Source organism: Bufo bufo, chromosome 6 (assembly GCF_905171765.1).
Source record: "Bufo bufo chromosome 6, aBufBuf1.1, whole genome shotgun sequence".
Lineage (NCBI taxonomy): Eukaryota > Metazoa > Chordata > Amphibia > Anura > Bufonidae > Bufo > Bufo bufo.
Genome location: NC_053394.1, coordinates 4,672,066 through 4,686,433, shown reverse-complemented (window position 1 = coordinate 4,686,433; position 14,368 = coordinate 4,672,066). Strand labels below are relative to the sequence as shown.

At 47.6% G+C, this 14,368-nt stretch overlaps 1 protein-coding gene across 1 annotated transcript in view; it reads right to left on the bottom strand.

Moving 5' to 3' along the window:
- Nucleotides 1-14,368, bottom strand: part of LOC121005149 (pancreatic lipase-related protein 2-like) — a 247,085-nt gene that overhangs the window by 197,064 nt on the left and 35,653 nt on the right. Inside the window, exon 3 of the mRNA XM_040437715.1 lies at nucleotides 3,472-3,623. Coding sequence (XP_040293649.1) covers nucleotides 3,472-3,623 — 152 coding nt within the window. The remainder of the gene's footprint in view (nucleotides 1-3,471; nucleotides 3,624-14,368) is intronic.

Genomic DNA, 14,368 nt, shown 5'->3' with positions numbered 1-14,368 from the left:
GGTCTCTACCAGCAAGTAGGGCGTCTACTTGCTGGTAGCTGCCACCAAAAACCGCCCCCCTCGTCGTGTTGATTGACAGGGCCAGCCGCGATCTCCTCCTCCGTCCGGCCCTTTCAGCATTTCAAAAATCGCGCGCCGGTGTTCATTCGCGCAGGCGCTCTGAAATAAGGAGGCTCGCCTCCTCAGCACCCCCTCAGTGCGCCTGCGCCGATGACGTCTTCTCTTTCGGTGATGTCATCGGCGCAGGCGCACTGAGGGAGTTCTGAGGAGGCGAGCCATGTACGTATTGAGCATGGTGGGGACTCGAGGTGCCTTTCCTTTATGGGCATCGAAAAAGTGAAGCCACCATTAAGATGCGGCGACTGGGATAAGAGAATCCTCCAATGTGAGGCGAGATGGATTTTCTATCTGAAGACGGTATATCCCAATGGCCTCAATGAACAACAGAGCTATACATGCTTTATTTGAACGACCAATGATGATGATGATGGCACCACTGCCGTAGTACTATAAAGATCTGGTGTATACACGGTTGTGCGTGTCGTCTGTGTGACCACTAATGACGATATAATTGGTAATGATCTAATCTGTGTAGGAACACATTCCTCTGTCCGACATATTCCTCCTATCTGTACCCCATGATTAACTTCATGTGGGCATAGGTGTGTATGTGAAACCTGCCTAAGAAATCCATATCTGAATGATTGCATTAAATAAAGTTACCGTCCGGCATCTGACATGGCTTACTAGCGTGCAGTGTCTGCGCGTCATCCGGTTGCTGGGCGACGGGTGACGCTCAGACACAGATGCATGGAACTTCCGGCAGCCCCAGAGATCATGTGCGTTCCACCGTGAGAAGGCGGAGCAAGAGGGTGGTAACAGCTGCAGGCGCTGCTGGTTTTAAAAGGCGACGCAGCGGTATATGCAGTGTCTCCGCACTGCTGGCATCTTGCGGTGAGGCGAGGGTATCGTTGGGGACACTTTCCCATACCCTGGTAGGGACGTGTACCACTGACCGTCCATACTGCCTCGTACCTACAAGGAAAGAAACTCTCTCCTGAAGTAGCAAGTAGAGAATACATACCTAACAATGTTACTTGAATGTATATTAGATTAAGCACATTTAGTGACCGCGGGTTTTTTTGCGTGTCTTTTTCTGTGTTTTTGAAGAAACCTTCTGACTTGAATAAGCCCCTGACGAGTTCCAATCTTAATGGAACGAAACATGGCATGTAGGGCTATTCAGTAAGGGATTTACAGAGAATAGGCCCCTTTTAGGGACAGGTTCCGTATGGGGTCGCCCCTGTCGTTGAGGCAGGTCTATGAGGATAGACCCCGACCATCCATATAGGGAGGGCTCTAGACCAGGGCATTATAGGAGTGTCCAGATTGCCATACCCACAAAGCAATTGGTCACCAGTGCCCATCATCACACCAGGGCACTGACGCCACCCACCAACCCTGGTCGTATGTCTACAGGACGGGGTAAGACCCACCCAGTATTACCTTACCGGTGCCCTAGATGGTGGCAATATATGTGTTTATATGTATGTATGTTATTTTGTCTTTGTCTCACTGCAACCACCTATGCTTTTAGTGATTCTATAGTAAAAGTTATTTTTTATATACCCTCGCATATAATGTTTTACAGGGTCAGCTCACCTGCAGGCCCTCGCCCATAATTCTTTCAATGGTCAGCTAAGCAGGCACTTGCCCATAATTTTTTTGATGCTCAGATCAGCAGCAGGCACTCGCCCCTAATGTTTTAGAGAGTCAGCTCTGCAGCTGACCCACACCCCTAATGTTTTCAGATGTCAGATCAGCAGCAGGCGCTTGCTCCAAATGTTTTTGAGGGTCACCAGCAGGCCATCAATCATAATTTTTCAAGGCTGTGTATGATGCCCTCCTCTATGTGTAATAAAGGGTGTATTGGAGGGTCAGTTCCTTGTAGTTTTTGGCAGCCCTTTCCCTTAGTGCATAGGCTTTATGAGTGTAGGAGTCCCACTACCTGAACACTTGTACCACAATGTGAATGAGGCCCTCCATTATGTGATATACAGGCTGTATCGGAGCGCCTCTTCCTTGTAATTTTTGGCAGCACTTGCACTTTATATACAAGAATGTTTCCTAACAATTTTTCCTCTAAAATCGATTTTATCTTCGGTTTTGTGCGTATTATTGTCAGTCTGTAATAGTGGCGTACTACTCGGACAACATGGTTCCCAGCAGCGACTTGGGAGTCCAAGATGCATCCAGACATCCTCCCCATGCTGTTCCCGAACCATTTCTTATTTTATTCCATCAATTTCTGACCTTTTCCTATGAACCAGACGCCCTCCCCTCATCAGAGTAGGGGGTGCCTGATTTAATGCTCGGGTTTTCCCATTGACTTCTATTATACTAGGGTGCTCGGTAGAACACCCAAGCATCCCGAGGTATTCGACCCGAGCACCCGAACTCTCGAGCACTTTGGTGCTCGAACAACTCTACTATTGACCCCTCCAGTATAGGGACTAATGATCCCTGTACTATAGGGACTAATGATCCCTGTACTATAGGGACTAATGATCCCTGTACTATAGGGACTAATTATCCCTGTACTATAGGGACAAATGACCTCTGTACTATAGAGACTAATGATCCCTGTACTATAGGGACTAATGACTCCTGTACTATAGGGACTAATGACACCTGTACTATAGGGACTAATGATCCCTGTATTATAGGGACTAATGATCCCTGTACTATAGGGACAAATTACCTCTGTACTATAGGGACTAATGATCCCTGTACTATAGGGACTAATGATCCCTGTACTATAGGGACTAATGACTCCTGTACTATAGGGACTAATGACCCCTGTACTATAGGGACTAATGATCCCTGTTCTATAGGGACTAATGACCCCTGGACTATGGGACTAATGACCCCTGGAGTATAAGGACTAATGACCCCTGTACTATAGGGACTAATGACCCCTGGACTATGGGACTAATGACCCCTGGACTATGGGACTAATGACCCCTGGACTATGGGACTAATGACCCCTGGAGTATAAGGACTAATGACCCCTGTACTATAGGGACTAATGACCCCTGTACTATAGGGACTAATGACCCCTGGACTATGGGACTAATGACCCCTGGACTATGGGACTAATGACCCCTGGACTATGGGACTAATGACCCCTGGACTATGGGACTAATGACCCCTGGAGTATTAGGACTAATGACCCCTGGACTATATGGAGATGAGTTGAGATTGTGTTGGATGAGGAGAAAGATGGAATGTGGATGGGTGAAGGATGATGAGGTGATGAGAAGGATGATGGGAGGATGAGTAGGAGGGTAAGGTCAGGATAATGAGAGAATGAACTAGAGAGGACGATGGGGATAAGAGTGCAACCTTCACAGCAAGACTTTTAAGGTGTTCATTATGGCACAGAGTATTTTAAGAGTGGGTTGTGCTCACCTGATATTCCTTGGTGTTTTTCTTCGTGAACATGAGGAACCGAGTGTTAATCTGTTCTGGAGATTGTGGAAAGATGGAGATCAGCCTGGTATTTGACCAGTACGGATAGTCGTTACTGGCGCATCCAATGTCATCGCGGCAAACCATCTTCCCTTCACCGGAAAGAAAAGAGGCGCGTTATATATCCTGTGAGGTCACTGTTCACACAGTGCAGCAATCTAACCACTGACGCTCATCCTCCAGTTACACCCAGCAGAGACTATTACCGTGTGCGCTTCGCATTTTGCAGATGTGAACGGCCCCTAATAGAACAGGCCTATCCTTGTCCGTAATGTGGACAATAATAGGACATGTTCTATTTTTTTTGCGGAACAGCCATGCGGATATACGGACACGGAATGCACTCGGGTCATTTGCGTTTTTTTGCGGCCTCATTGAAGTGAATGGTTCCGCATATGGGCTGCAAAAAGGACACAGAAAATAAATACGTTCATGTGCCTGAGCCCTTATGTGGTTTGCAGTCCAGCATTACTTAAAGGGGCTCACCCAAGATTAATGTAAAAAATGAGAATCAGACGTCACACAGAACACGACAAGAACCGGCCCCGTGCCCAGTGTTGGACTGGGCTGTCTAGGACCCACCAGTAAAATATATTTTGTGTGCCCACCATATGGACACATCCAAGTATTACCTGCTCACACAGTGGCTGACACTACAAGATGACTGATTGTGCGGTCCCTGGGAAAGGAGGATACTGGCGGTCATCGCAGCCGCGTGAACCAGTCTATAATAATAAGCTGGGCAGTTTATTAACCCCTTCAGGACATTTTTCGCCTTCCAGGCAGAGCTTATTTTGTCAAATCCGACACGTGTCACTTTATGTGGAAATAACTCTGGAGCGCTTTTACTGATCCGAGCCGTTCTGAGATTGGTTTCTCTGGACACAATGTGCTTTATGTTAAAGCTAAATTTAGTTGATATGTTTTACCTTTATTTATAAAAAATCCAAGATTTATATAAAATGTGCTATTTTCTAAATTTGAGTCTGTCTCTTTTTAAGGCGGAGAGAGACACCTCAGAAAATAGTTATCAGTTTGGAAACTACTCTTCTCACGTTATTCAAAACCGATTTTACAAACGTGGAGGCCAAATTTCTAAATGTCACTTTGTTTGCAGCTTTCACATTTGAATCCATTTTTTCCTGACAGGCAGAGAGGGTTAACAGCCAAACAAACTTCAATATGTATTACCCTGATTCTACAGTTTTCAGAAACACCCCATGTGTGGTCATTAGAGATGAGCGAATCGAAGCTGACAAAGTGGAAATTCGATCCGAATTTCAGGAAAAATTTGATTCGCACCGAAGCCGAATTTCCTCACGCTTCGTGGTAACGAATCACATTTTTTCTAAAATGGCTGCTGCACGTGTTAGGACATGGAGCAAGGAACTCTGGGAAGGCGGGATCACCCATAATGCCATGCAGGCAGCCTATCAGCAGCCAGCCAGCCCTGTGATGTCACAGCCCTATAAATAGCGGCAGCCATCTTGGATTCTGCCATTCTCCAGTGCACTTAGTGCAGAGAGAGACGTCAGCGGGCGCTAGGGACAGTGCGAGGGAAGACTTCATTGTCCTGAAAAAAACGATTTACAAGTTCAGGGAAAGATTATTCAAGCTGCAGGGAAAGGATAGGAAGGAATCATCCCACAGCATTTCTGTAGAACAGGGTTCAGTCGGGGAGGTTACAGCCTGGGGAATAGGAACAATCCTGTTACACCTTGCTGCACTGACTGCGGATCCAAATTGCCATTATACAGCTCTGTAATTCCAGCAAACCGTTCTTGTTATTAAGTGCAAGTGCTGTGTGATACCGCCATTAACAGGGGTTATTACAAGGGAATATTTCTACGTCTTATTTGCCCTTGTGCGGTGCAGTTGTTCTAAAGTATTTTTTGGCGTGTATTAGAGGCAAAAAAGGGCTTATTAGCCGTTGTGTGGTGAAGTGCGAAAATTACAGCCCTTTTGTGGCGTGTATTAGTGGCAAAAGTAAAATATATTTGCTGTTCAGCGGTGCAGTTATCTGTTTTAAAGCCATTTTTGCCATGTATTAGTGGCAAAATCTAAATTTATTTGCCGATCAGCGGTGCAGTTACTCTATATGTTTTAAAGCCTTTTGTGGAGTGTATTACCGTAAAAAGAAAAAATATATTTGCCATTCAGAGGTACTGGTCTCTATTTTAAAGCCATTTTTGCAGTGTATTAGTGGCAATCCAAAAATATATTTGCCATTCTGTGGTGCAGCTAAATGTTCGAAAGCCCTTTTTTGCGTGTATTAGTGGCACCAAAAAAGTATTCGCCATTGTGTTAATTTCCTTTATTTTTTTTATCTAACAGTATGTCAGACAGAGAAGTGTCAGGCCCTGCACAGGGGAGTGGCAGAGGCCTAAATATTTCTGGCGCAGGCACAGGTCTCAGCAGAGTAAGGGGCCGTGGCAGCAGGAGTCGCAGAGAGGGGCCTGAGCTCCTGGTGTCATCTAGTGGTCGTGTCTTGCCCAACAACCCAGCGGTTCTTGATTGGTTAACTCGGTCATCCACTTCATCCCAACTGACATCAGACACCCCCAGCCAAGAGTCGGTGGGTTCATCTGACACAACGCTTAGTTGGCATGGCCCGGGAGCAGGCTCTGTGCCCCCACCTGTCTTGAACCTTCCCCTGTCATTCTCAGTTCCCTCAGTCCCCGAGAAGTATTATACTGTATGCCGTAGGCTCGGCTCCACTTTTCAGCGAGGAGGAGCTACTAGAGGACAGTCGGCAGCTACTGGCCAGCCAAGATCTGGAGGAGGCATCCGCCGCTTCCTCTGGTAGGCTGGCAAGTAGTGATGAGGAGAGTGGCGTGGGAGCTGGTGTTGTGAGCGGTCAGGCTCCTGACCTAGAGACGGTTGAGGAGGACATCATTGACGTGCAGACAGTACTCGTGATGATGATGTAGCTGATCACACTTAGGAGCCGGGTGAATTAGGGGCTTCATCATCGGGAGAAGAGGGGGGCAGCTTGCCCATGAGGCATCGGCAGAGCCAGCAAGTCGCTAGCCTGGCCGGGAGTCAGCAGGGTGTCAGCAGTCGGAGGTCGGGAGCCAAACGTGCCCGGGGTAGACCACCTGCTTCGCAGGAGCCTACCTGCCCGAAAAGTAGCGGTGCATGGATTCACGGAAGCAGCGGCGGTAGAAGTCAGTCAGTGCACAGTGTTGGGGGTAAAATAACCTACTCAAGGTTGTGGCAGTTTCTTGTTAAGCCTCTGTAGGAGGTATACATGGCCATATGTAGAATCTGTGGGCAGAAGGTGAAGCGTGGCCAGAGTGACAATGTTGGCACCATGGCCCTGCATCAACATATGCAGCGTCACCATAAAGTGGCCTGGGAGAACCGTGGCTCCGATGTGGTGGTCCAGCCTGCCGCAGCAACCGCTGCAACACCCACTGGCATGCACCCGGTTTCAGGCAGTCAAGGCTCTACCACCTCAGCCGAAGGGAGCTGTCTGTCCTTCCCATCATCTAATGGTCCTGATGCTCCTCCGCCTCCTCCTCCTCGTCAGTTATTCCGTCAGCAATCAATCACCGAAGCGATTGCCAAGAGGCAGCAGTATGCGTGCACTCATCCAAAGGCGCAGAAGCTGAACGTGCTCCTGTCCAAGTTGCTGGTGCTGCAGTCCCTCCCTTTCAAAGTGGTGGACTCTGCACCTTTCAGAGAAATGATGGCTTGTGCCGAGCCGAGGTGGAGAGTCCCAAGCCGTCATTTCTTTGCCAAAAAGGCAGTACCAGCCCTGCCCACACATGTAGAAGGTGGGCCAGTCCTTGAGCCTGTCGGTGTCTGCAAAAGTGCACGGCAGCGCCGACGTGTGGAGCTGTAACTACAGGCAGGGACAATACATGTCCTTTACGGCCCACTGGGTGAATGTGGTTCCTGCACAGCCACACCAGCAACTTGGCAAGGTGACGCCGCTTCCGCCTCCACGTTCTCATGCCGTTGGTCCTGCGACAATGTCTGCCTCTGCCTCCTCACCCTCCACCGTGTCCTCAGCCTCCACTGCAGGGACAAATCACAGTGCTCCTCCAGCATACCACATGTGCAGGGCATGGCGGTGTCACGCTGTTCTGCACCTCGTTTGCCTGGGTGAACGGAGTCACACAGGAGAGGAACTGCTCCGCGTCCTTGATCAAGAAATCAAATCCTGGCTTCCTCCGCGACAACTCAAAATCGGAACCATGGTGACCGACAATGGGAAGAACATGGTGTCGGTGCTGCATCAAGGAAAGCTGAGCCATGTGCAGCATACGGGTAGGTTACCCGACACTGCTAGGTTTTATGTGTATTTCCCTTTAAGCCAGTTAGGCCTGTTGCAGGTGATCCCTGTTCCAGTCAGCAGAGGGAGCTCGCAGTGCAGTATAAATAGGCAGGGCCTAGCCTAGGAAGGAGTTCAGAAGTTTCTAGAGACTGGAGGAAGCTGAGAGAGAGACAGAGGCAAAGCTCAGAAAAGCAAGAGGTACTCAAGACAACAGAGGAGGTACTTGATAAAGATAAAACCAAGGATATACACCAGAGCTAGGGCATTGGGCCTTGGAGAAGAGTTTATATGTTCCAGGATCAGTCAGGAATAGAGTGCAAGCTGCCTGTACTGCAAGTCCTGTGTTTAACACTCTGAAGTCACCTTGCTATACATATATTGCCTGCATCAACTGTATTGAAAATCAACTGTCTGCAAAGGAACTGCGCTTCCATTAATGTCCCTATATGATGACTACTAAAGTTTGAGTTCTGCTTTAACATCACGTGGTTCCTCAGTTATTCCTGCTATCAGCAAACGGCGTGCCACCGTTTAATTGGCACTGGCGTCACGAACATTTATCATCATCACCTGCCCTTGCAGAGAGTCAGCCGTCTCAGGTTAGTGTCTATTGCACTACAACACCCAGGAACATTTCTACACCTAACTTGAGTACGCTGCACATGTGCTCTGAATGGCACATGTGTTCAATCTGGTTGTCAAGTGGTTCCTGAAGTTTTCCACCCATCTGCAAGACATCCTAAAATCCTGGCCTGATGCCTGCTCACTTGCTTGCATAGTGACAGCTGAATTGTCACAATTCAGCAGAGGGATGACTTCTGGCTCTCCATCTCGCTACCAGTCCAAAATGGCGGACTTTTTACACCTGCTGAGAGGGAGGACAAACAGAGATATCCTATGAAGTCAGTTGGCCGCTGCCTATCTGCGCCATCGTCCATCCTCTAGCAGGTCTGACAAAGGGAGGCTCTGCGGTCACGTTCCTCTGCCATGGCTGCTGTGGAAGAGTGGGGGGGGGGGGGGGTAGGAGCAGTACCAGCTCCATCAGCAGCAACTTGAGTCTAGAGTCAATGCTAAGCAGCTTTCTTCACCCGCCTCGTGAAGAAACTACTCACCAGCAGCAGCAACTAAACCTGGAGCAGGGCCTGAACCAGCAGGTGGTGACATACTTGGACAGCACCCTGCCACTCCACATTGAAGATCCGCTGGACTACTGGGCAGCCAAACTGGATTTGTGGCCGCAACTGGCAGAGTTTGACCTGGAAAAGCTGTCCTGCCCGGCCAGTAGTGTGGCATTAGAGCAGGTGTTTAGTGGAGAGGGGACCCCAAGAATAACTCGCCTGTCCATCCAAAATGTGGAGAGACTAACATTTGTCAAGCTGAATCAGGCGTGGATCAGCCAGGATTTCAACCCACCAATGCCCGATGCATCAGATTAGATCATCCATGGTGCCACACCAACATTTTGACAAAAGAGCGGTTTCTTCTGGCTACCTGCCTCAGCTACTATTCTGATGCTGTCGCCCTCCTGATGCTACACATCTGATACCAAGTGCTCCTTCTTTTACCCACCATCTTCAGTGGGTACTGATATTGCCACCCACCTCCAAAGTATGTCAACTTGCCACTCTGTGGCCTCCTGATGCTGCCGCCACCTCCAGACTCTGTCATAGTGCCACTCTGCGGCCTCCTGATGCTGCCGCCACCTCCAGACTCTGTGATTGTGCCACTCTGCGGCCTCCTGATGCTGCCGCCACCTCCAGACTCTGTCATTGTGCCACTCTGTGGTCTCCTCATGCTGCTGTCATCTCCACACTCTGTGATTGTGCCACTCTGCGGCCTCCTGATGCTGCCGCCACCTCCAGACTCTGTCATTGTGCCACTCTGTGGTCTCCTCATGCTGCTGCCACCTCCACACTATGTCACCTTGCCACTCTGTGGCCTCCTGATGCTGCCACCACCTCCAGACTCTGTCATTGTGCCACTCTGTGGTCTCCTCATGCTGCTGCCACCTCCACACTTTCACCTTGCCACTTTGTGGCCTCATGCTGCCGCCACCTCCAGACTCTGTCATTGTGCCACTCTATGGCCTCTTGATGTTGCCACCATAGAAACATAGAAACATAGAATGTGTCGGCAGATAAGAACCATTTGGCCCATCTAGTCTGCCCAATATACTGAATACTATGGATAGCCCCCGGCCCTATCTTATATGAAGGATGGCCTTATGCCTATCCCATGCATGCTTAAACTCCTTCACTGTATTTGCAGCTACCACTTCTGCAGGAAGGCTATTCCATGCATCCACTACTCTCTCAGTAAAGTAATACTTCCTTATATTACTTTTAAACCTTTGCCCCTCTAATTTAAAACTGTGTCCTCTTGTGGTAGTTTTTCTTCTTTTAAATATGCTCTCTTCCTTTACCGAGTTGATTCCCTTTATGTATTTAAAAGTTTCTATCATATCCCCTCTGTCTCTTCTTTCTTCCAAGCTATACATGTTAAGGTCCTTTAACCTTTCCTGGTAAGTTTTATCCTGCAATCCATGTACTAGTTTAGTAGCTCTTCTCTGAACTCTCTCTAGAGTATCTATATCCTTCTGGAGATATGGCCTCCAGTACTGCGCACAATACTCCAAGTGAGGTCTCACCAGTGTTCTGTACAGCGGCATAAGCACTTCACTCTTTCTACTGCTTATACCTCTCCCTATACATCCAAGCATTCTGCTGGCATTTCGTGCTGCTCTATTACATTGTCTTCCCACCTTTAAGTCTTCTGAAATAATTACTCCTAAATCCCTTTCCTCAGATACTGAGGTCAGGACTGTGTCAAATATTCTATATTCTGCCCTTGGGTTTTTACGCCCCAGGTGCATTATCTTGCACTTATCCACATTAAATTTCAGTTGCCAGAGTTCTGACCATTCTTCTAGTTTTCCTAAATCCTTTTCCATTTGGCGTTTCCCTCCAGGAACATCAACCCTGTTACATATCTTTGTGTCATCAGCAAAAAGACAAACCTTACTATCGAGGCCTTTTGCAATATCACTTATGAAGATATTAAACAAAATCGGTCCCAGTACAGATCCCTGTGGAACCCCACTGGTAACATTACCTTGTTTTGAATGTTCTCCATTGACTACCACCCTCTGTTGTCTGTCACTCAGCCACTGCCTAATCCACTCAACAATATGGGAGTCCATGCTCAATGACTGCAGTTTATTGATAAGTCTTCTCCACACTCTGTCATTGTGCCATTCTGTGATTTCTTCATGCTGCTGCTGTAACATCCCAGCGTTATGTTACTAAACTCTTTTTCCCCGCTACTATTTGTTGGTAACATGTGCCTTGTCATCTAATGAAGGCAACCATAAAACAGTAGAACTGCAGCCCTCTCTTGTCTCTATAAATCCTTTATTCCATCAAATTCATGCGACGTTTTGACCTGAGTGGTCTTTTTCAAGCAACTGACAACAGATCATTACCAGGCTTAAATATCCTCTTTCTAGGAGGGGCTACCACATATGTCATCACAAATCAAAAACAATCTTAAAACAGCATAGGGTAAGGCATCCTTCAAAAATTAGCAAATCAGCACTTACTTTGGTACACCTGGTGGAGTACTGGTGGGGATATATGGCTATCAAATTCCAGGCGTCATGTCAGTGTTCCCTTAACTCCTGTGTGTATGCGCAGGCGTGCTGTGGCTAGATGCGCGCCAAAAGACTTTGTATAACGGCGTCCCCTGGTTCCCAGTTTGCCGGCGTGTCTAAACGGAACCTGCGCTTGTGCATAAGTGCATTTGATGTGCGCAGGCGCACCAGGTCAAAGAGTCACGCAGGCGCACCTGTTCACTGCTGTCCATAGTCCTGTTGCACAAGCGCTTGTTAGGGAGCTTGCGCAGGCGTACAAATGTACTGTCAGCTAGGACAATGATCGGCATCTCAGTAATTCAGCCTTATCTTTAGGGCACTAAGTAGGGAGCATTGCATAATAATGTATAGTTTGGAGCATTAACAATGGTCTGTCTCAACAATCTTATTAAACTTTGTCAGATCGCAGAAGTAGATACCATCAAAGTGCAAATGTTATACCATTACAATAAATCCCTCGCTGACAGTCTAACAAGTTAATGGAGAAAACTCTGATGATAATATATGTGTGTATCACTAAAGTAAGGAGATAGGCAAATAGACATGTACACGGACAGTGGTAGAATCACACTGTGATATGTGGCTACCCCATAGTCCTGAACCATTCAACGCTTAAGGTCGCAGTGTGACGGGGTCCAACCGGGGAAATGGGAGGAAACCCCTTAATTCAATGCGACCGCCATTGCATGTGGTAAACGCCAACCCCATCAAATTTGTAGGAGGAGGCGATTTATCATGTACATCTAACCAAGGAGGGGGGGCAGAAGACCCATCACTGGGTCCCTCACTCCCTCAAGGGGTTACCATTCACACCAGCCCAAAACCCCTCTGCTAGAGTGAGATCACACAATACTTAAAAATGTATTTAGAAATGATTTGGGGAATTGAGTCAGCACAACCTGTATGTAGGTGCACATCACTATGGCGAAATACATATACAAACGGAGAATACAAATGTGATCGCACTCTGCATCCAGCATTCTGCCCTCCATGCTGGATGAGGCATTGGTGTACATTTTGGCCAAAGCGTAATAAGCCACTCACCACGTCAAGGTCGCCTCTATTGAGTGGTCCCTAACACTAGTTCCTACCTGTTCATGGGCCATGACAGCCACACAAAGTCCAGGGAATGCAGGTCAGCATGCAAGCCAAGCACACTCTGCTTTTAACCCTGTCCGGTGCCATTACAGCTTTCATCGGATCCAGGGATGCAAGTACCAACATGCACGCTGAGCCCACCATATACTTCTCCTGGAGCCAAATGGCCACTGGTAGGTTCTATGTAAGCAGACTCAGTTTTATACTGACTTTAAAACCAGCCTCCAGGACAGATTGACTGGTCAGGTGTGCATGACTCAAAGGAGATCGCCACGCCTCCAATATATACTACAAAGAAAAAATTTGGGGAATTGAGTCAGCACAACCTGTATATAGGTGCACATCACTATGGCAAAATACATATACGTATACGTATGTATCGGAGGCGTGGCGATCTCCTTTGAGTCATGCACACCTGACCAGTCAATCTGTCCTGGAGGCTGGTTTTAAAGTCAGTATAAAACTGAGTCTGCTTATATAGAACCTACCAGTAGCCATTTGGCTCCAGGAGAAGTATATGGTGGGCTCAGCGTGCATGTTGGTACTTGCATCCCTGGATCCGATGAAAGCTGTAATGGCACCGGACGGGGTTAAAAGCAGAGTGTGCTTGGCGTGCATGCTGTACCTGCATTCCCTGGACTTTGTGTGGCTGTCATGGCCCATAAACAGGTAGGAACTAGTGTTAGGGACCACTCCATAGAGGCGACCTTGACGTGGTGAGTGGCTTATTACGCTTTGGCCAAAATGTACACCAATGCCTCATCCAGCATGGAGGGCAGAATGCTGGATGTAGAGTGCGATCACATTTGTATTTTCCGTTTGTATATGTATTTTGCCATAGTGATGTGCACCTACATACAGGTTGTGCTGACTCAATCCCCCACATTTTTTCTTTGGAATATTTTTTGGAGGCGTGGCGATCTCCTTTGAGTCATGCACACCTGACCAGTCAATCTGTCCTGGAGGCTGGTTTTAAAGTCAGTATAAAACTGAGTCTGCTTATATAGAACCTACCAGTAGCCATTTGGCTCCAGGAAAAGTATATGGTGGGCTCAGCGTGCATGTTGGTACTTGCATCCCTGGATCCGATGAAAGCTGTAATGGCACCGGACGGGGTTAAAAGAAGAGTGTGCTTGGTGTGCACGCTGACCTGCATTCCCTGGACTTTGTGTGGCTGTCATGGCCCATGAACAGGTAGAAACTAGTGTTAGGGACCACTCCATAGAGACGACCTTGACGTGGTGAGTGGCTTATTACGCTTTGGCCAAAATGTACACCAATGCCTCATCCAGCATGGAGGCAGGGCAGAGTGCTGGATGTAGAGTGCTATCACATTTGTATTCTCCGTTTTTATATGTATTTAGAAATGGTCAGTAACACTAATAGACTGTCTCGAGGGATTGGTGTATGTATGCTTGCTGATACCTATATTCTACCTAGACAATGTGCATAAAGGAAAATAATTCCAATAGCATTCCGCTTATCTAGCCACAGCACGCCTGCGCATACACACAGGAGTTAAGGGAACACTGACATGACGCCTGGAATTTGATAGCCATATATCCCCACCAGTACTCCACCAGGTGTACCAAAGTAAGTGCTGATTTGCTGATTTTTGAAGGATGCCTTACCCTGTGCTGTTTTAAGATTGTTTTTGATTTGTGATGACATATGTGGTAGCCCCTCCTAGAAGGAGGATATTTAAGCCTGGTAATGATCTGTTGTCAGTTGCTTGAAAAAGACCACTTAGGTCGAAACGTCGCATGAATTTGATAGAATAAAGGATTTATAGAGACAAGAGAGGGCTG